Source organism: Staurois parvus, unplaced genomic scaffold (genome assembly GCF_062004578.1).
Source record: "Staurois parvus isolate SC_StPar_1 unplaced genomic scaffold, SC_StPar_1.0 ptg000400l, whole genome shotgun sequence".
NCBI lineage: Eukaryota > Metazoa > Chordata > Amphibia > Anura > Ranidae > Staurois > Staurois parvus.
The window spans coordinates 1295670-1316201 of record NW_028318196.1 but is presented as its reverse complement, the minus strand read 5'-3'; the positions used below and the strand labels follow the sequence as shown (position 1 = coordinate 1316201).

Here is a 20532-nt window from a genome sequence, read left to right as displayed (position 1 = left end):
GACACGTTTCCCATATGTGATTATTCAAAATAGAATGCAATATTGTTCTGGATTTAATGTTGGATATTAAACTTGCTGCAAGAGATGTGTATCAGTTGGCAGTTTTATACATGTTTCTTAATCTTTTATATGAATAATAGATCCAAAATTTTTAATATATCGCCTATTTGCAGTTTGTGGTATCTTGAAAGTCCCATGTAATTTGCACACTCAGTGGATTATCGCAAGACTTACTGTGATGCCGGTGTAATGACTGCATCACCCCAGCTCCGGAACTCCCCATTATGGCATGTCTCTGATACCGAGAATGAGGAATTCAGCATACATGCGCCTTAGGCTAGATGTAATTTTAGCAGATAGATCACAGCATGCTGTGCTGCTTTACCAGAAAATGAAGCCTATAACTGTTCTTAGGATTAAATTCCGATACGTTTACTACCAAAATATTTTGGACTAAAATTCAGCTTTCAGAAGAATTGAGATTCAGCCACTAAAGCAACAGAGATCTGCATGCGTATGCTGTAAATATGTGCAAATATGTTATGGTAAAAAAATATATGTAGCTGCTGAGATTTGCCCATGTCCTCAAAGTGCAGAAGAACGCTATCTCCCATCCTAACCTGATGACGAGAACAACTGTCATGGTTTTGCTGTGGTGAGATAGAAGGGAGCTGTATAATGTTGGGTGGCTCCAGCATCTCTTCTCTGTGTGATTTTTCTCATTGGTCAGCTCCATGATCCAGTGTGTATTTTTTTCATTCTTAAACATATACTAAATATACGTTTCCAAAATGCCATTCTGTGAGTGAGTGCGTGCGTGAGTACATGAGTGTGCTTTTAACCCCTTGCCTACCGGGCACTTAAACCCCCTTCTTTACCAGGCCAATTTTCAGCTTTCAGCACTGTTGCACTTTGAATGACAATTGTGCGGTCATGCAAGATTGTACCCATATGAAATTTTTATCATTTTTTTCTCACAAATAGAGCTTTCTTTTGGTGGTATTTAATCGCCACTGGGTGCTTTACTTTTTGCGCTATAAACAAAAAAGTGCAAAAGATTTGAAAAAAAAAAAGTGTCTGTTTCCATTATAAAATTTTTCAAACAGGTAATTTTTCTACTTCACTGATGTGCATTGATGAGGCAGCACTGAAGGGCACTGATAGGCAGCACTGATGGGCACTGATAGGCAGCACTGATGGGCACTGATAGGCAGCACTGATGGGCACTGATAGGCAGCACTGATGGGCACTGATAGGCAGCACTGATGGGCACTGATAGGCAGCACTGATGGGCACTGATAGGCAGCACTAATGAGGTGTCACGGATAGGTGGCACTGATAGGCAGCACTAATGAGGTGTCACGGATAGGTGGCACTGATAGGCAGCACTAATGAGGTGTCACGGATAGGCGGCACTGATAGGCAGCACTAATGAGGTGTCACGGATAGGCGGCACTGATAAATGGCACGGATAGGCAGCACTGATGATGGGCACTGATAGGTGGCACTGACTGGCGGCACTGCTAGGCATTGACTGGCTCAATTGCTGGGCACTGACTGGCACAGCCGCTGGGCACTGACTGGCACAGCCGCTGGGCACTGACTGGCACAGCCGCTGGGCACTGACTGGCACAGCCGCTGGGCACTGACTGGCACAGCCGCTGGGCACTGACTGGCGGCACTGACTGGCAGCACTGCTGGGCTGCACTGATGGGCACTGGTGGGTGGAACTGGTGGGCACAGGTGGGTGGTACTGCTGGGCACAGGTAGATAGCACTTCTGGGCACAGGTGTGTGGCACTGCTGGGTGGCACTGCTGGGCACAGGTGTGTGGCACTGGTGGGTGGCACTGCTGGGCGGCACTGGTGGGTGGCACTGCTGGGCACAGGTGGGCGGCACTGCTGGGCACCGATCATCAAGGCACTGATCATCAGTGCCCTGATGATCGGTGCCGATCCCTGCTCTGACAACTGCCGGTTCTCGGCAGTACTTTCCTCGCGCTCTGACAGCGCAATGAAAGTGCAGCCGAGAACCGGCAATTGCATTTCCCGGTGATCAGCGTGTCATTGGACACGGCTGATCACGTGGTAAAAGGCCGCTGTGAATGGCCTTTTACCACATCACATGATCAGCTGTGTCCGTAGGACACAGCGATCACGGAGATCGCCGGGTGCGCGCCCCCAGGGGCACGCAGGAGAGCGCGTTCTGGGAGGACATCATATGACGCCCTCCCAGAACTGGCCGGCCGTGGTGTAGCCGTCATTTAGCTATCTGGCAAGTAGTTAATATTCCTTAACTGCTTTGATGGATCAGGGCAAATTTACATATACAATCTTTCTTCACCTTTCTTTCACCTGCTGGCCTTTGCGATTTAAAGTAGGTCTAAATCCAATCAGTAAAACCCCATACCAGCTCCAATTAATTTAATTGTTTTAATTTCATTAATTTGATTTAATTTCAAACATTATTTTTAGTCTCTTTAAATTGCAGCTTCCAATATAATAATACCTGTTGATCCTGTTATGAAGGTCCTTTTCATGCGTTTCCTGTAATGGGATCCTAACTGTTCTCCTGCTTTATCAACCTATCACATGATCCCCTGATAGTGACTACAAGTAGACACGTGCAAATTGTTTCATTTTGATTAGTTTTTCAGACAGAAATTAGATTTGTGGATATCTCCGTATTTGCGAATGGGCATAGAAACGAATGCCAATGAATCAAAAAAAATTATAATGAAATTAATAAATGCATTTGTTTCATTTAGATTGTATCACATGATGCAATAGTATTTCAAGCCCATGGGGAAATGAAATGGTTTTTCAAATTCATTTGAATTCATTGGATGATACAGAAAACAAATGGATCCGAATTTCATTACATTCGTTAATTCGGATGCACATGACGCCAGTCAGTATTTTCCAATCCGCTAATGCCGTTTCTCTTGGTGAGTTGGACTAGCATCCAATAATATCAAATCCTTCTGATATGAATACATTTGATTCGATAATAGCAATCTTCTGGAAAAACCAACATTTTTTGAAAATAATAGAAAAATAGAAACCAATCAACTTCCAGGTTTTATTGTCAAACCTTAATTGAACAAGCTGAATGTAGAAGCTGATTGGCTACTATGCACAGCTGCACCAGATTCTGGGTGAACCAGTTTTAGTAAATCTCCCCCCATGGTGTAGACTTGTTTCACTATTGGGAAGCTTGTTCACAGCAATGCTGTGCAGCCAACACTGAAGGGAGTGCATAGGAAATGGATAGGAAATAGCAGAAGGAGAATGGAGATCGGCAACACGGAGATGAAAAAAGGATAAGACACTTGAAAAAAGTACATTAATAATACTTAATGCTAATGAATCCAATCTTCCCTCACTTTTAGAACGGTTTGCCTTGAATATTTAGTATCCGACACTTCTCTGTGGTTTCGCCCACTGAAGCCCCATCATTAGCTTAATTCTTAATAATGAACTTTCACGAGATTCTTTTTTAAAAATGTTTTTCAGTGACAGAGTTGATTTAGGGTCAACTTAGATTGGCAGATATTTTCCTGAGAAGGACAAGCAAAGATCTAAAAACCCTAAAAGAGTTGCCTGAGTTCTTGAACTTGCTGTCATGCTTGACGGACAGTGACAACTGCACATGCATGATATTTTGACCCTATCTACTAAATAATAGCAGAAGAAATAATTAGGCTTGTTCACAGAGAGGTACTGAAACAAGTTGGAAGAACTCCTTGTGCAATAACGAGAGCTTTTCGAAAAGGAGCAGCAAAGGAACTTATTGCCTTTGTCTGAGAGTTCAGAAACAGCGAGACAATCTCAAGCAATACTCAAAATCGAAAACATCTTTTCTAATTGTCACGTTGTTTATGGTTTTCCTTCGAGCTATCCTGGATACATCATGTGTCCTGACAGTTCTGACTTCCTTCTGTTTCTTGGTAATATCAGACAGAGAGTTATCAAAGAAAGCATTTCCAACATTGAATTAGATGTTCATACTCCCAAGGTTAAAGTGTTACTAAACCGAGGACCTTGCATTCACTATATCTGGTCTCCCCGGATCCTGCATTCACTATATCTGGTCTCCCCGGATCCTGCATTCACTATATCTGGTCTCCCCGGATCCTGCATTCACTATATCTGGTCTCCCCGGACCCTGCATTCACTATATCTGCTCTCCCAGGACTCTGCATTCACTATATCTGGTCTCCCCGGACCCTGCATTCACTATATCTGCTCTCCCAGGACTCTGCATTCACTATATCTGGTCTCCCACAGTACTCAGTGCATGGACATGCAATTATTTTAGTAATTATAAACTGCTAAATATCTTTTCTCATCAGCAGTATATATCAGTCTTGTGACTTCTATCAGTGTTCAGCAGAGCACTGGTTAAAGCTTGTAGGAGGAGTTTTCTCTCTGCTCTAGGAGGATGTAGAACCCCTGAACTCTGTCTGGGCAGTGCTGATTGGCCCTGTGCTGATCACATGCACTCTCCCATGAAAAAAAAAACCTCTCTAACAATACATACCAAACTGAGCATGTGCAGAGTGTCTTCACACGATATGTCTTATCAGGAGATAAGATTGAGACATTGGAAGAAAGGGAGGATCAGAGAAGAGAGGATAAAACATCCTTTTTACACAATGTAGAGGATTAACCGCTTAGGTTCCACAGTGAGTATAACAAGCATACTTTACTACATATATAGACTGATTTTACTGTTGTGGGTTTAGTAACACTTTAATACACAATTTCACAGCATCTAGACAGATACCAAGGATGTGGTCTTTACATGTAACACTGGAAAACATTTCCTGTCTCTCTGTGCTCTATACATACACGGACTCCTCTCACCATTTAACCCTACATTTGAATCGTCACTGTCCAGAAGGTATTTTTCAGTTGGAAATCCATATATTGGCCAAAGATAGAAGTCCATATATTGGCCTCTAATAGTAATGAAGGTCAAAAGTGTGCTTTCTAACTTGGACACCTTAACTCTGTTGCTTGTCTACTTGACAAAAGTCTAATAGTGAAATGCACTTTATTTTACTGACTAATATTTCTATTTTTAAAAAAGGAGCTCAATGCGATTACTTCATATTACATTTCTAGCTAATTTTATCATTTTTTTTTCCAGATTGAGCTACATCAACCATGCTGAAGATCTCGCCTCCAAATTGCTTCAATGTTTCCCCAAAAATAGGCTATCTGCACAGGCTGCTTTGAATCACGACTACTTCAGTGACCTTCCTCCACGGCTCTGGGAGCTGAGCGATAGTGAGTACATTTCCTTTGTTTTTATAAATTGTAGTTTCAATTCTCCCGCTGCATGCCTTTATAGTACAAAATAAACGGGAAGTCAAGAAGGCAGCATAAAAAACATTTGTAATGGCCTTGGAATGTTGGTTAGGGGCACAGACAGCAGTATAAATATGATGGCTATTCAATACTTTGTCATTCTATGTAACTAATATAAAAAATAGGGTTCAGCGCTAAAATGATCCGTTAAATCGTATAGACATATTGTATTTAAACATCGTCATATAAAATGAAAAAATCACACAAATCAATAGCAAGGTGCAAGTAGAAACGTCACCAATTGGTGACTAATAAGTGTTTGGACACTAAAACCAAATACAGTCTATAGCGTGAGTCCAAAAAGATCCCAGATGATCTTCAAAAATCCAACGGCTGGATCCGTGGATGAGGTGATAAATGTGTAAAGATTGCGCACTCACCAGATACGCAATCACAATGCGCATTTAGAGTAGATAATCCCAGGACATCAAGGATCCTTATGTGGGTGTGGTCAAATGCCCCTGACTGCTTGGTTGTGCTGCCACATTTGGAAATAGCCGCTCAGCTCAGGGCCGGCGTGTATCTGATCAGAGTCTCCCCTCGTACAGCCAACATCTCGTCCCCTCTCTGTGCCGCGGCGAGAAGGTGAAGAGCACAGAGAGGGGACGAGATGTTGGCTGTACGAGGGGAGACTCTGATCAGATACATGGCAGCCCTGAGCTATTTCCAAATGTGGCAGCACAACCAAGCAGTCAGGGGCATTTGACCAGATCTGACCAGACCCACATAATGATCCTTGATGTCCTGAAATTATCTACTCTAAATGCGCATTATGATTGCGTATCTGGTGAGTGCGCAATCTTTACACATTTATCACCTCACCCACGGATCCAGCCATTGGATTTTTGAAGATCATCTGGGATCTTTTTGTTCTCACGCTATAGACTGTATTTGGTTTTAGTGCCCAAACACTTATTAGTCACCAATTGGTGACGTTTCTACTTGCACCTTGCTATTGATTTGTGTGATTTTTTTCATTTTATTGCATTTTATATGACGATCTTTAAATACAATATGTCTATACGATTTAACGGATCATTTTAGCGCTGCACCCTGCTTTATTCTGACTATTTTGGAGGTTTATATGGTGCCTTTTGGTGTTCAGCTGCTGTTTTCTTCCTTTTAACTCATTTTAATTAAATCTTATTTTATTCTAGCGCTCACTTATCCTGTGATTTACTAATATAAAAAATACATTTAGACAGGAGTTCCACTTATAAAAAGCCAGTGGTTGGTTCCATTTTCCAGTCATTGACAAGAGATGCTGGTTGGAAGATGCCAACCATCATAGCATAAAATGTATACTTGCGCTGCCTGAGAGTATATCAACTAATCCATATGCCCTTCTGTAGGCCCATCAACTAGCTGTCTCCTGTATCAGTTGTTTGGCCTATAGCAGTTTAAGAAACGTGGCAGTGCAGGCATGGCTGTTGGTAAGAACAACTTCTGCTGCTGGGAGACGAAGGATTTGAATGGCCACAGTAGTGATGTTTAGGTAACTATTGGTTTGTGAAGGGGAAAGGTGAATGGGTTTTTACCAGGGAGCCTAGAGTCCTAGGATGACTTTACAATATTGTATCGTCCTGTAAAGCGAACCTGTGCTTTGCACAAGTGTCTCTATAAAATGTCATGTGACAAAAGCACTTGTTTACAGTGTATTAAATTACCTAAGCTAAAAAAAAAGCCACAAGATTGTCTCCCTCTGTTACCAAATTAAACTATTTTTACTGTGTGACCCCCAGTCAGTGCTGGAGATGTTTCAACAATCCTGATACCTGCCTATACATTTGGTGAGGTTGTCACTCTTTTAGGAAACTTTTTTTTTTATCTAGGAAACAATATGCATCTCAAATGCTAGGGTCCTCCCATGGGTGGATCTTTTGTCGATGGTGCCAGGTCCCTCTCTAAAAGGGCATGGTGAGACACCACCTATTAGCGGTTGCCATCTCATTGCAGTGGAAATAAACACCCCCTCATGTAGTGAAATGGGCACAAATCTTGATATGACCATAGAGTCCCTGGTCTCCGCCAACTAGAATGACCCTGAAGAAACCCACCAAGCTTGGACTTCCTGGGAGGAACATAGGGATTCTGACTCATTTAAAGGCTAAGTTCACCTTTTGGAGCATGTTACACTTTACATTTAGATATTTTACATTTTGCAATTTACATTTTACATACACTTTACATTTTGTATTTGGGGTGTAGTGTGCAACATGCTTCAACACCAGTCCTTGAACCCCTCAGATCCCCCTCTTCTTGTGTCTTCTCACGCACACTGCCACATTTGAAAATGGCACTGCCCACACAGCTATGTCATTCATTCATAGGAATCTGTCCCGCCTGCTACGACAACAGACTGCTTGTATTTCTCAATGGACAGCAAGGGTGCTGATGTGTGCGCTCATAGTACATTGACATGTCCTCCAGCTTTGTAACTGAAAGCCTGTACAGAGGTATGGGCAAGAAAGCTGATTGATGTGTCTGCAGGATTCTGATAATGCTCCCATGATCCAGTGATTGCAGGTGCAATGTTCAACCGCCTCCTGTGCAAAAATAATAAATGTGTGTTTATTAATTCTTGCAGAAAGATGAATTTATCCTTTACTGCCCAGACAGACTGTTAATTAATGTTAATATTCCCCCACATATGGAAATCTTCCATATTCTGCTCTGTATCCCTTATAGTTCCTACAATAAAGAGATCCCACCAAGCTCTTATTGTACTACTGCTTTGGTCTGTCCATCCCATTGAAGTGGTTCTAAAGTCTAAACATTTAAAAATGGTTAGCTACCTTTTTTTACCCCCCCCCCGCCCCTAAACACTTTCCTGTCTCCTCTGATCAATCCAGTGCTGTGCCCGGATGCAGGTCTCCTCCCTTTTCTTGGTCTCACAGGAGAATCAGGGACCATCTGCTCTCAGGCAAATCCTGCTAGGAGGGAACGAGGGGTGTGGTCAAGCCATGATGTGTGTCTATGGATGCACACTGTGTGGCTCGGAAGTGCACCTGCACAAATGCCCCCATAGCACATGGCTTGCTATGGGGGTACTCACAGCACTGGCCGGGGACTGCTAAAGCAAAGGGAAGGAACCGCTCTGTGCAATGCTGTTGCACAGAGCAGGTAAGAGTAAAACTCTTTTTATTTTAATAATAAAAAAGAAGCTTTAATATCACTTTAGTATCACAAGGTTTGACATTTGGGTTGTGCAGCAAAATGAAATGATCTGTCTCTGGATAATCTGTATTTATAGTTCAGCACAGACCTTAGACCTTTCAAGGCCAACCGGAGGGACTCATTCATTGACCATTTGGAATAGGGCATGTGGTTTTAAAACTGCATAGGCATACTTTTACAGCTCTTGTAAGGTTAGTGTCCTGCATAATATGCAGATGTGGTGGATGAAGAGCGTTTAAGCTGGCCATACATTTTTTTCATTCGGTCAGATTGTTGAACTAAAACTGAGCTGATTTCCTCCTTGCTGTGTCATTATAGTCTTACAGGGGGACTCCCCCACCATCAGAATACACTGATCATTGATGCACTGATCGAGCAGGAATTTTCCAACAAGCCCATTCACAAAAGTCAATTGACAAAGTAAATTCTCATGAATAGGTACAGCTATACATAGATTGAAATTCAGTTGGTTCCTGCTGGATCGGATGAATTTTGATTCTTACATCCAAGCGTTGTGATTTCCACCTACCTTATTTGTATGTCTCACTACTGAAAGACCACTACCCAGACTGGTTCAAAGTGGAGTTGAGTGGCTAAAGACCTAAAACAGACTTCACACACCCCTACCTTCTGGATCCTTCAGCCTTGGGTTCAAGTTTCAGCGATCAACCACACCATTATTCGGCAGCACCCTACAAATCCAAAACTATATTCTCTTAACATTGACAGTAAGGCAGGCCATAGATGGTGAATATTTATTTTTTGCAACCACAGTTCCCCCCATCAAGCCCGGTGGGGGGAGCTGTCCTCGCCGGGAGGAGACAGAGATTATTGCTAGCAGCTGTACCAGTCACTGGCAATAATCGCATGCAAAATCTGGCAGGCTGGTTGTACCCAAGTTGATCGATCGATCAACTTGGGTACAATCAGGCTGCCCATGCATGGTTTAAATCTCGGCTGGTTCCTGCTGACCTGGCCATGAATCAAACCATGTATGACTGGCTCAAGCACTTTATATGAACTCCCTTTTATCTGCTTTGGCTCTGGTTGACCTAATATGTTTCAGATTAGACTACCAGAGAAAGAGGTGACTTGTTTCTGTGCTCATACTGTGCAGAAAGAAGAGGACATTGTCACATTAGACAAAAAAAAGAACAATTTGTCTGAGACAGAGCTCTGTGATTATTCAGAAGAAAATGGAAAGTCTTGTACACTATCCCTGCAGCAACAGAAAACACAAATATAGAAAGAAGTATCAAGCCTTCCCCATTCTTTGAATTTTCAATGAAGAATCGGCTCCCTCTTGATTTAACGCAGTGTGACATCCAGAAAATGTAAAGATATTTCAGATGCTCCTTTTCAGCTCTTTAGAATTTTCAACATCTTCTCTCGACTTCTTCTTTTTTTTTTTTAAATAATAAACAGCTTCCTAGCGACAGAAGAAAACAAAACAAAATAACAAATAAAAGTGGGTGTTTGTGGTGACGACTAGCTTTATCTGAAATGAAAGGAATGCACGCAGGTGTCTCGCAGAAAGAGCTAGAACTAACTGAGAAACACAGAGAAACAATTGTATTTTTGTAGACTTGTAAAAGAAAAAACCTTAATGGGTTTTGGTCAATATTATTTAATTTGTGAATTTATAAATGTACAGATAATCTCCAGGAAGAGACAGTAGGTACATGTTAATGCAACACTGTACTCAGTGATGCATCAGTTTATGTATTTAAAGCAGTGAATCTAAATTCTAAATTTGATTTGATATCAGCCTCTTGGAGTCTACTGTATTGTAGACCAGCAAAGCCCAAACCTGAAGAGGAAGAAGTAGAAAAATTAGCCAATCAGATGTTCTGCAGTGTAAGGAGCAGAGAGGAGCTCAACAGTGCGTAGTTTCTTAGTTGGTGAGGTTGAGGTAAAGACACCAGTCCATCAAGTTCAACGTGTGTAGCTCTGTACATTTCATTTGCTAAGGAACACATCTGAAAACTTTTTTTTTTTTCTTTTATTATCTACTTGCCTTGCTGACACCACCAACTGTGGAAGGAAATTCCACATCCTTACTGTTCTGATAGTAAAGAACCCCTTATGCAAATTATGGTTAAACTGCTTCTCATCCAACTACATTGAGTGGCCTCCTGTTTTCATAAGAGTCCTATGGTTGAATAGTTTTCTCCCTATGCTAGAATCACCATTTAGATATTTTTATATTGTGGTCACATCTCCTCTTAAACGTCTCTTCTCGCATGGAGAGTAAGCTTAATGTTTGCGTTCTCTCCTCATAACTGAGGTCCTCAAGCCCCCTTATTAACTTTGTTGCCCTTCTCTGAACTTTCTCCATTTCAAGCATGTCCTTCTTGAAGACGGTGACCAAAACTGGATGGCATACTCAAGATGCGGCTGAACTAGATTTTTGTGAAGTGGTAGAATTCTAGTTTTATCTTTGGAGTAAATACCCTTTTTTAATGTATGCTAATAAGTCTGCTAGCCTTTCTTGCTGCAACTTGGCCTTCCATGCTATTGAGCCTGTGAACTCCAAGGATTCCCAGATTTTTTCCCATCATTGATTCCCTCAAAGGTTCCCCCCCCCCCCAAGTAACTTGTCATATTTTGTTAGCCCCCAAGTGCATTACTTTACATTTTTCAATATTAAGCCTCATTTGCCAAATAGTTGCCTGACCCATTATTGTATTGAGGTCTTTTTGTAAAGTTGCTATATCCTGTTATGAAGTTACTGCTCTACTTGGCTTAGTATCAAGAGCAAACACTAAGTCTGAACTATTTATGCCAACCTCAGTGTCATTTATGAACATGTTAAACAGAATTGGTCCCAGAACAGCGCCTTGGGGTACCCCACTTACAACTCTAGACCACTCAGAAGATACACTATTTATCACCACCCTCTGGACACGCTCCTGTAACCAGTTTTCTATCTAGGTACATACATTACTGTTAGAGATGAGCGAATTTCTCAAAAATTCGATTCGGCTGATTCGGCGAATTCCAGTGTGAAATTCGATTCGATGCGAATTTCTTCGCTACGAAGATGACATATAAAAAGGGTTTCTAGGCTTCAGAGAGCCTTTAAATTAGTGCAGAACACTGTACCTTTAATTTAAATGCCCTTGGAGATGAGGAAAGAGAAGGAGAAGGAGAAGGAGAAGGATGAGAAGGAGAAGGATGAGAAGAAGGAGAAGGAGAAGGATGAGAAGGAGAAGGATGAGAAGAAGGAGAAGGAGAAGGATGAGAAGAAGGAGAAGGAGAAGGATGAGAAGAAGAAGAAGGAGAAGGAGAAGGATGAGAAGAAGAAGGATGAGGAGAAGGAGAAGGATGAGAAGAAGAAGGATGAGAAGAAGGAGAAGGATGAGAAGAAGGAGAAGGATGAGAAGAAGGAGAAGGATGAGAAGAAGGAGAAGGATGAGAAGAAGGAGAAGGATGAGAAGAAGGAGAAGGATGAGAAGAAGGATGAGAAGAAGGATGAGAAGAAGGATGAGAAGAAGGATGAGAAGAAGGATGAGAAGAAGGATGAGAAGAAGGATGAGAAGAAGGATGAGAAGAAGGATGAGAAGAAGGATGAGAAGAAGGATGAGAAGAAGGAGAAGGAGAAGGAGAAGGATGAGAAGAAGGAGAAGGAGAAGGAGAAGGATGAGAAGAAGGAGAAGGAGAAGGAGAAGGATGAGAAGGAGAAGGAGAAGGAGAAGGATGAGAATAGAGATGAGCGAATTTCTCAAAAATTCGATTCGGCTGATTCGGCGAATTCCAGTGTGAAATTCGATTCGATGCGAATTTCTTCGCTACGAAGATGACATATAAAAAGGGTTTCTAGGCTTCAGAGAGCCTTTAAATTAGTGCAGAACACTGTACCTTTAATTTAAATGCCCTTGGAGATGAGGAAAGAGAAGGATGAGAAGAAGGAGAAGGAGAAGGATGAGAAGAAGGAGAAGGATGAGAAGAAGAAGGAGAAGGATGAGAAGAAGGAGAAGGATGAGAAGAAGGAGAAGGATGAGAAGAAGAAGGAGAAGGATGAGAAGAAGAAGGAGAAGGATGAGGAGAAGGAGAAGGATGAGAAGAAGGAGAAGGATGAGAAGAAGGAGAAGGAGAAGGATGAGAAGAAGAAGGATGAGAAGAAGGAGAAGGAGAAGGATGAGAAGATGGAGAAGGAGAAGGATGAGAAGATGGAGAAGGAGAAGGATGAGAAGAAGGAGAAGGAGAAGGATGAGAAGAAGAAGGAGAAGGATGAGAAGAAGGAGAAGGAGAAGGATGAGAAGAAGGAGAAGGATGAGAAGAAGGAGAAGGATGAGAAGAAGGAGAAGGATGAGAAGGAGAAGGATGAGAAGAAGGAGAAGGAGAAGGATGAGAAGAAGGAGAAGGAGAAGTAGAAGCAGAAGGAGAAGGAGAAGGATGAGAAGAAGGAAAAGGAGAAGGATGAGAAGATGGAGAAGGAGAAGGATGAGAAGATGGAGAAGGAGAAGGATGAGAAGATGGAGAAGGAGAAGGATGAGAAGATGGAGAAGGAGAAGGATGAGAAGAAGGAGAAGGATAAGGATGAGAAGAAGGAGAAGGATGAGAAGATGGAGAAGGAGAAGGATGAGAAGAAGGAGAAGGAGAAGGATGAGAAGGAGAAGGATGAGAAGAAGGAGAAGGAGAAGGATGAGAAGAAGGAGAAGGAGAAGGATGAGGAGAAGGATGAGAAGAAGGAGAAGGAGAAGGATGAGAAGGAGAAGGATGAGAAGAAGGAGAAGGATGAGAAGGAGAAGGATGAGAAGAAGGATGAGAAGAAGGATGAGAAGAAGGACAGTTCTGTGACAGTTTCTGTCTATTTCTGACAGTTCTGGGACATTCACTCCATACAGCTGTTTCAACCGCTGTATGGAGGGAATGTCATGGAACTGTCAGAAATAGACTATTAATGACAGTTCTGGGACTCTGACAGTTCCATGACATTCCCTTCATACAGCGGTTGAAACAGCTGTATGGAGTGAATGTCCCAGAACTGTCATTAATAGTCTATTTCTGACAGTTCCATGACATTCCCTCCATACAGCGGTTGAAACAGCTGTATGGAGTGAATGTCCCAGAACTGTCAGAAATAGACTATTTATGACAGTTCTGGGACATTCACTCCATACAGCGGTTGAAACATTGTATCTATTTTTTTCCATAAATGACATTCTGCAGATACACTTAGAGGAGCGCTGAAGATACACTTTTTGCCGGCTTGGAATTATTCTTATTTTCATCCTACTTCTTCTTTTTCTTCTTATGAGGATGAGGATGAAGAAGAAGAAGTAGGATGAAAATAAGATTAATTCCAAGCCGGCAAAAAGTGTATCTGCAGCGCTCCTCTAAGTGTATTTGCAGAATGTCATTTATGGAAAAAAATAGATACAATGTTTCAACCGCTGTATGGAAGGACAGTCCCAGAACTGTCATTAATAGTCTATTTCTGACAGTTCCATGACATTCCCTCCATACAGCGGTTGAAACAGCTGTATGGAGTGAATGTCCCAGAACTGTCAGAAATAGACTATTTATGACAGTTCTGGGACATTCACTCCATACAGCGGTTGAAACATTGTATCTATTTTTTTCCATAAATGACATTCTGCAGATACACTTAGAGGAGCGCTGAAGATACACTTTTTGCCGGCTTGGAATTATTCTTATTTTCATCCTACTTCTTCTTTTTCTTCTTATGAGGATGAGGATGAAGAAGAAGAAGTAGGATGAAAATAAGATTAATTCCAAGCCGGCAAAAAGTGTATCTGCAGCGCTCCTCTAAGTGTATTTGCAGAATGTCATTTATGGAAAAAAATAGATACAATGTTTCAACCGCTGTATGGAAGGACAGTCCCAGAACTGTCATTAATAGTCTATTTCTGACAGTTCCATGACATTCCCTCCATACAGCGGTTGAAACAGCTGTATGGAGTGAATGTCCCAGAACTGTCAGAAATAGACTATTTATGACAGTTCTGGGACTGTCCTTCCATACAGCGGTTGAAACATTGTATGTATTTGTTTCCATAAATGGATCCATTTATGGAAACAAATACATACAATGTTTCAACCGCTGTATGGAAGGACAGTCCCAGAACTGTTATTAATAGTCTATTTCTGACAGTTCCATGACATTCCCTCCATACAGCGGTTGAAACAGCTGTATGGAGTGATTGTCCCAGAACTGTCAGAAATAGTCTATTTCTGACAGTTCTGGGACATTCACTCCATACAGCTGTTTCAACCGCTGTATGGAGGGAATGTCATGGAACTGTCAGAAATAGACTATTAATGACAGTTCTGGGACTGTCCTTCCATACAGCGGTTGAAACATTGTATGTATTTGTTTCCATAAATGGATCCATTTATGGAAACAAATACATACAATGTTTCAACCGCTGTATGGAAGGACAGTCCCAGAACTGTCATTAATAGTCTATTTCTGACAGTTCTATGACATTCCCTCCATACAGCGGTTGAAACAGCTGTATGGAGTGAATGTCCCAGAACTGTCAGAAATAGACTATTTATGACAGTTCTGGGACTGTCCTTCCATACAGCGGTTGAAACATTGTATCTATTTTTTTCCATAAATGACATTCTGCAAATACACTTAGAGGAGCGCTGCAGATACACTTTTTGCCGGCTTGGAATTAATCTTATTTTCATCCTACTTCTTCTTCTTCATCCTCATCCTCATAAGAAGAAAAAGAAGAAGTAGGATGAAAATAAGAATAATTCCAAGCCGGCAAAAAGTGTATCTGCAGCGCTCCTCTAAGTGTATCTGCAGAATGTCATTTATGGAAAAAAATAGATACAATGTTTCAACCGCTGTATGGAGTGAATGTCCCAGAACTGTCATAAATAGTCTATTTCTGACAGTTCTGGGACATTCACTCCATACAGCTGTTTCAACCGCTGTATGGAGGGAATGTCATAGAACTGTCAGAAATAGACTATTAATGACAGTTCTGGGACTGTCCTTCCATACAGCGGTTGAAACATTGTATGTATTTGTTTCCATAAATGGATCCATTTATGGAAACAAATACATACAATGTTTCAACCGCTGTATGGAAGGACAGTCCCAGAACTGTCATTAATAGTCTATTTCTGACAGTTCTATGACATTCCCTCCATACAGCGGTTGAAACAGCTGTATGGAGTGAATGTCCCAGAACTGTCAGAAATAGACTATTTCTGACAGTTCTGGGACATTCCCTCCATACAGCGGTTTCCGGCAAAAAGTGTATGTGCAGAGTTCCTCTATTCTGCAGATACACTTAGAGGAGCTCTGCAGATACACTTAGAGGAGCTCTGCACATACACTTTTTGCCGGCTTGGAATTATTCTTATTTTCATCCTACTTCTTCTTCTTCTTCTTCTTCATCCTCATCCTCATCCTCTTCTTCTTCTTCTGAGGATGAGGATGAAGAAGAAGAAGAAGAAGAAGTAGGATGAAAATAAGATTAATTCCAAGCCGGCAAAAAGTGTATGTGCAGAGCTCCTCTAAGTGTATCTGCAGAATAGAGGAACTCTGCACATACACTTTTTGCCGGCTTGGAATTATTCTTATTTTCATCCTACTGCTTCTTCTTCTTCATCCTCATCCTCATCCTCAGAAGATGAGGATGAGGATGAAGAAGAAGAAGAAGAAGTAGGATGAAAAGAAGAATAATTCCAAGCCGGCAAAAAGTGTATGTGCAGAGTTCCTCTATTTCTGACAGTTCTCTCACAGCTTCTTCACATGTACAGCGGTTGAAACATCTGTATCCTAAATGGAAACTAATAGATACAAATTGTATCTATTAGTTTCCATTTAGGATACAGATGTTTCAACCGCTGTACATGTGAAGAAGCTGTGAGAGAACTGTCAGAAATAGAGGAACTCTGCACATACACTTTTTGCCGGCTTGGAATTATTCTTCTTTTCATCCTACTTCTTCTTCTTCTTCTTCATCCTCATCCTCTTCTTCTGAGGATGAAGATGAAGAAGAAGAAGAAGTAGGATGAAAAGAAGAATAATTCCAAGCCGGCAAAAAGTGTATGTGCAGAGTTCCTCTATTTCTGACAGTTCTCTCACAGCTTCTTCACATGAACAGTGGTTGAAACATCTGTATCCTAAATGTAAACTAATAGATACAATGTTTCAACCGCTAAACATGTGTTCCTTCTGTCAGAGAACTGTCAGAAATAGCGGAGCTCACTGCAGGGACACTTTTGCCGGCTGATCGGGAAATGTTCGATTCGCGCACCCGAAGTAGGCAAAATTTCGGTTTCGCCGCGAATCGAATATTTCCTGAAATTCGACTCGAATTCCGGTTCGCCTGGTTCGATTCGCTCATCTCTAATTACTGTCAATGCCAACAGTGCTTGATTTTTTAAAGTAAGCATCTATGGGGTACTGTATCAAATGTTTTGGGGGAAATCCAGATACAGCACATCCACAAGCTTTCCTCTAACCAAATTACAGCTTACCTCCTCATAAAATGTTAAGGTTGGTCTTGCAAGAATTAACTTTTTTAAAACCATGCTAGTTACTACTAATAGTACTATTTTCAGCAGTAAACTCTTGGATGTGGTCCTTTGTTATCCCTCCAATAGTTTACATACTATTAATGTTAAGCTGGCTGGTCTGTAGTTTCAAGATGTATATCTTGGCCCCTATTTGAATATTGTTACCAAGTTTGCATTTTGACAATCAGCTGATACCATTCCAGTCAGTAAGCTGTCCAAAAATATTAGGAATTACAGTCTGGCTATAACATGGCTAAGTTCTTTGAGGACTCTCAGGGTGTAAACCATCTGGTCCTGGCCATTTATTCTCATGAAGTCTTTCTTTTTTGAGCACCAGTATCTGTTAGCTACAAGGGGGTACATTCCATGTAACGTTAATAACAATACTGTCTTGATTATTAAACCCCTTTCCTTCGTGTGTAAAACCAGGAGGAGAAGAGAGCATTTAATTAAAGCTGACCTCTCCTTGTCGCTTGTGGCCAACTTCCTCTGATCATCCTTTATGAGGCCAATATGCTCTGATATCATCGCCTTACTATTAATATATTTAAAAACATTTGGGTATTTTTTTTAGTCTCCTTAACTTTTCTTAGCTATATATCTCTTAATCTATTTTAGCTACCCTGATCGCATGTTTACATTTCCTATTGCATTCTTTATAGTGATGGAATACTGAAGGTGACCCTTCGGCCTTATATTTTTTAAGCACAGTTTTTTCTTGTTACATGCCTTTTTACATTCGAGTTTAGCCTTAATTTTGTTCTTTTATATTGACCTTGGAATGCACTGGCTAATGCCATTATTTAATATTTCGTTAAAGCATTCCTATTTTTCTTCAGTGTTCTTTGCTTCTAGAATTTAATCTGATTTAATGTTGTAAAGTATGAAGTGCAGTTTAGTAAAGTTGGCTTTTTTGAAATATTGTTTTTGTCCTACCCAAGTGTCTGCTTGTTCTTTGATTTGCGCAAACATAATTACTCTGCAATTGCTGTTTCCTAGGTTATGCCTTATTTCCACATCTGCAATGAGCTATGTGTTATTTGTAATTAGTAGACCTAGCAGAGCATTATTTCTAGTTGGGGCATCCATGAATTGTTACATGAGATTATCCTGCACCACATTCAAGAAATGAAGGACCTTAGATGAGTATTAGTTGGGTGCGTAGTTCCATCTGCTCAGTCTCCGAATAATTGAAATTCCCCATGGTAATAACTTTTCCCTGCCTTGCTGCTATTTTTAACTGTGCTAGGAGATTGGTTTCATCTTCATCCTTCAGGTTATGGGGCCTTTAGCATACACCCACTATTAATGTACTTTTTGTTTCCTCCCTGTGAAGCTCCAACCACAAGGATTATACATGCGCCCTTTTCTCGTTAGCAATCTTATCCCTCGTATTCTCTATCAAATTGTTTGACATACAGGCACACCACTCTCCCTCTTCTAGCTCCCCTGTCCCTCTGATAGAGTACCCATGGACAGTTGCAAGCCATGCATGTGAGCTATCATACCAGGATTCTGATATTCCCACAAAATCAGAATCTTCTTCAGCAGTACATCAGCAGTTCCAGTTTCTCCATTTTATTAACCAAACTTCCAGCATTTGAAAACATGCCTTTTAATTTTGTATGAGGGCGTGTTATTTCTCCTTCTTTGTTCCCTCCCCATGTCATGTGGAATGGTGTTTATAGTGTAAGGAACATTGTGTATCAACCTGAAACTTTTTAAATACCGTATTTTTCGCACCATAAGACGCACTTTCCCCCCCCCCAAAAAGGGGGGGAAATGTCAGTGCGTCTTATAGAGCGAATATAAAGCGGCCGGTCCGGTATTTTTTGCGGCCACCATGTCAGAATACCGGGCCGGCCGCTCAGCTGTTGTCTCCTGCAGGGCCTTACCTGTTCCTCGCTCCAGCGCTGCACAGTCTTCCCGCGCTGGCTTCTGTGACAGCCGGGTGACCACTCCGCATGTGCTGCGCTTTGTGAATGATCCGGTGTCTTCTGGGACACATGAAAGGTCCCAGAAGGCGCCGGGCCATTCACAAAGCGAAGCGCTTCTCGCACCTGCGCAGTGGGCACCTGGCTGTCACAGAAGCCAGCCCGGGAAGAAGAGGGAAGGCAACTCCGCGGAAGTGGGAGCGGGTACCTGTCAAATTCAGGTACCCGCTCCCCCTCCCTCCCCAAAGGTCAGCAGTCTCTGGTCATCCCCTTCACTGTCTGCAGTCTCTGGTCATTCCCTGCACTGTGTCCGCAGTCTCTGGTCATCTCCTGTACTGTTTCTGCAGTCTCTGGTCATCTCCTGTACTAAGTCCGCAGTCTCTGGTCATCCCCTGTACTTTGTCCGCAGTCTCTGGTCATCCCCTGTACTGTGTCCGCAGTCTCTGGTCATCCCCTGTACTGTGTCCGCAGTCTCTGGTCATCCCCTGTACTGTGTCCGCAGTCTCTGGTCATCTCCTGTACTATGTCTGCAGTCTCTGGTCATCCCTGTACTGTGTCCGCAGTCTCTGGTCATCTCCTGTACTGTGTCCGCAGTCTCTGGTCATCTCCTGTACTGTGTCCGCAGTCTCTGGTCATCTCCTGTACTGTGTCCGCAGTCTCTGGTCATCTCCTGTACTGTGTCCGCAGTCTCTGGTCATCTCCTGTACTGTGTCCGCAGTCTCTGGTCATCCCCTGTACTGTGTCTGCAGTCCATTGGTTCAGAATATTTTTTTTTTTCTTGTTTTTCACCTCTAAAACCTAGGTGCGTCTTATGGTCAGGTGCGTCTTATGGAGCGAAAAATACGGTATTTGTTCTAAGTATTATATATTGGTTACATTAAAAATTAAGTGCTTTTATTTACTGTATGTGTATTCCTGTGTGGTAACTGTAAAATCTAAAGTTGGGTACGAAAATACAGAGGGTACCTGTTTTTTTATATATTCTGTAAAGAAATGTAAAATAAGGGTTGTGGGGGGCCATTTTTTTAATAAGAAAATGCCCAAGATAGTAGAAAGGGGCCTACCTTATCACCAAGAAGCCATTTCAATCCCACCAAAACTTTGCCTTTCCTATTGACTTCAATACATGTCTCCAAAATGGTGAAATTTCACAGAATTTTTTGATCATCTCCAAAATGCTTGGGAAACCGCTCTTTTTTTGTGCCAAATTTCTAAGGTAATAGCAGTACTAATTTGTCAAAGATGGCTTTAAATAACTCAGTTGGTCCTAAAATCAATCCCTGTTTTTTTGTGGAGCCCCATTGGATCCTAGACTCAGTCAGTACATGGAGCCTCAACTTTTACCCAAGTAAAAATTGGCAGCTGTGGACAGGTTTACCTCAATGGGGGTCACGATAAATCCATGGAACAAAATGTTCTCATATAGCCTTTCAGTTAAAATGAGGAACAAATAATAACCTTTAAAAAAATCCAGTCTTTTTTCTTTAATTTGATGATTGATTCTTCCATTGCTAACTCATTCAATAGGGCATT

At 41.7% G+C, this 20532-nt stretch overlaps 1 protein-coding gene across 1 annotated transcript in view; it reads left to right on the top strand.

Annotated features, from left to right (window-relative positions):
• CDK14 (cyclin dependent kinase 14) overlaps window positions 1-20532 on the top strand; it is a 261117-nt gene that overhangs the window by 90748 nt on the left and 149837 nt on the right. The window contains exon 4 of the mRNA XM_089686476.1: window positions 5154-5293. Within this exon, the coding sequence (XP_089542602.1) occupies window positions 5154-5293 (140 nt within the window). The remainder of the gene's footprint in view (window positions 1-5153; window positions 5294-20532) is intronic.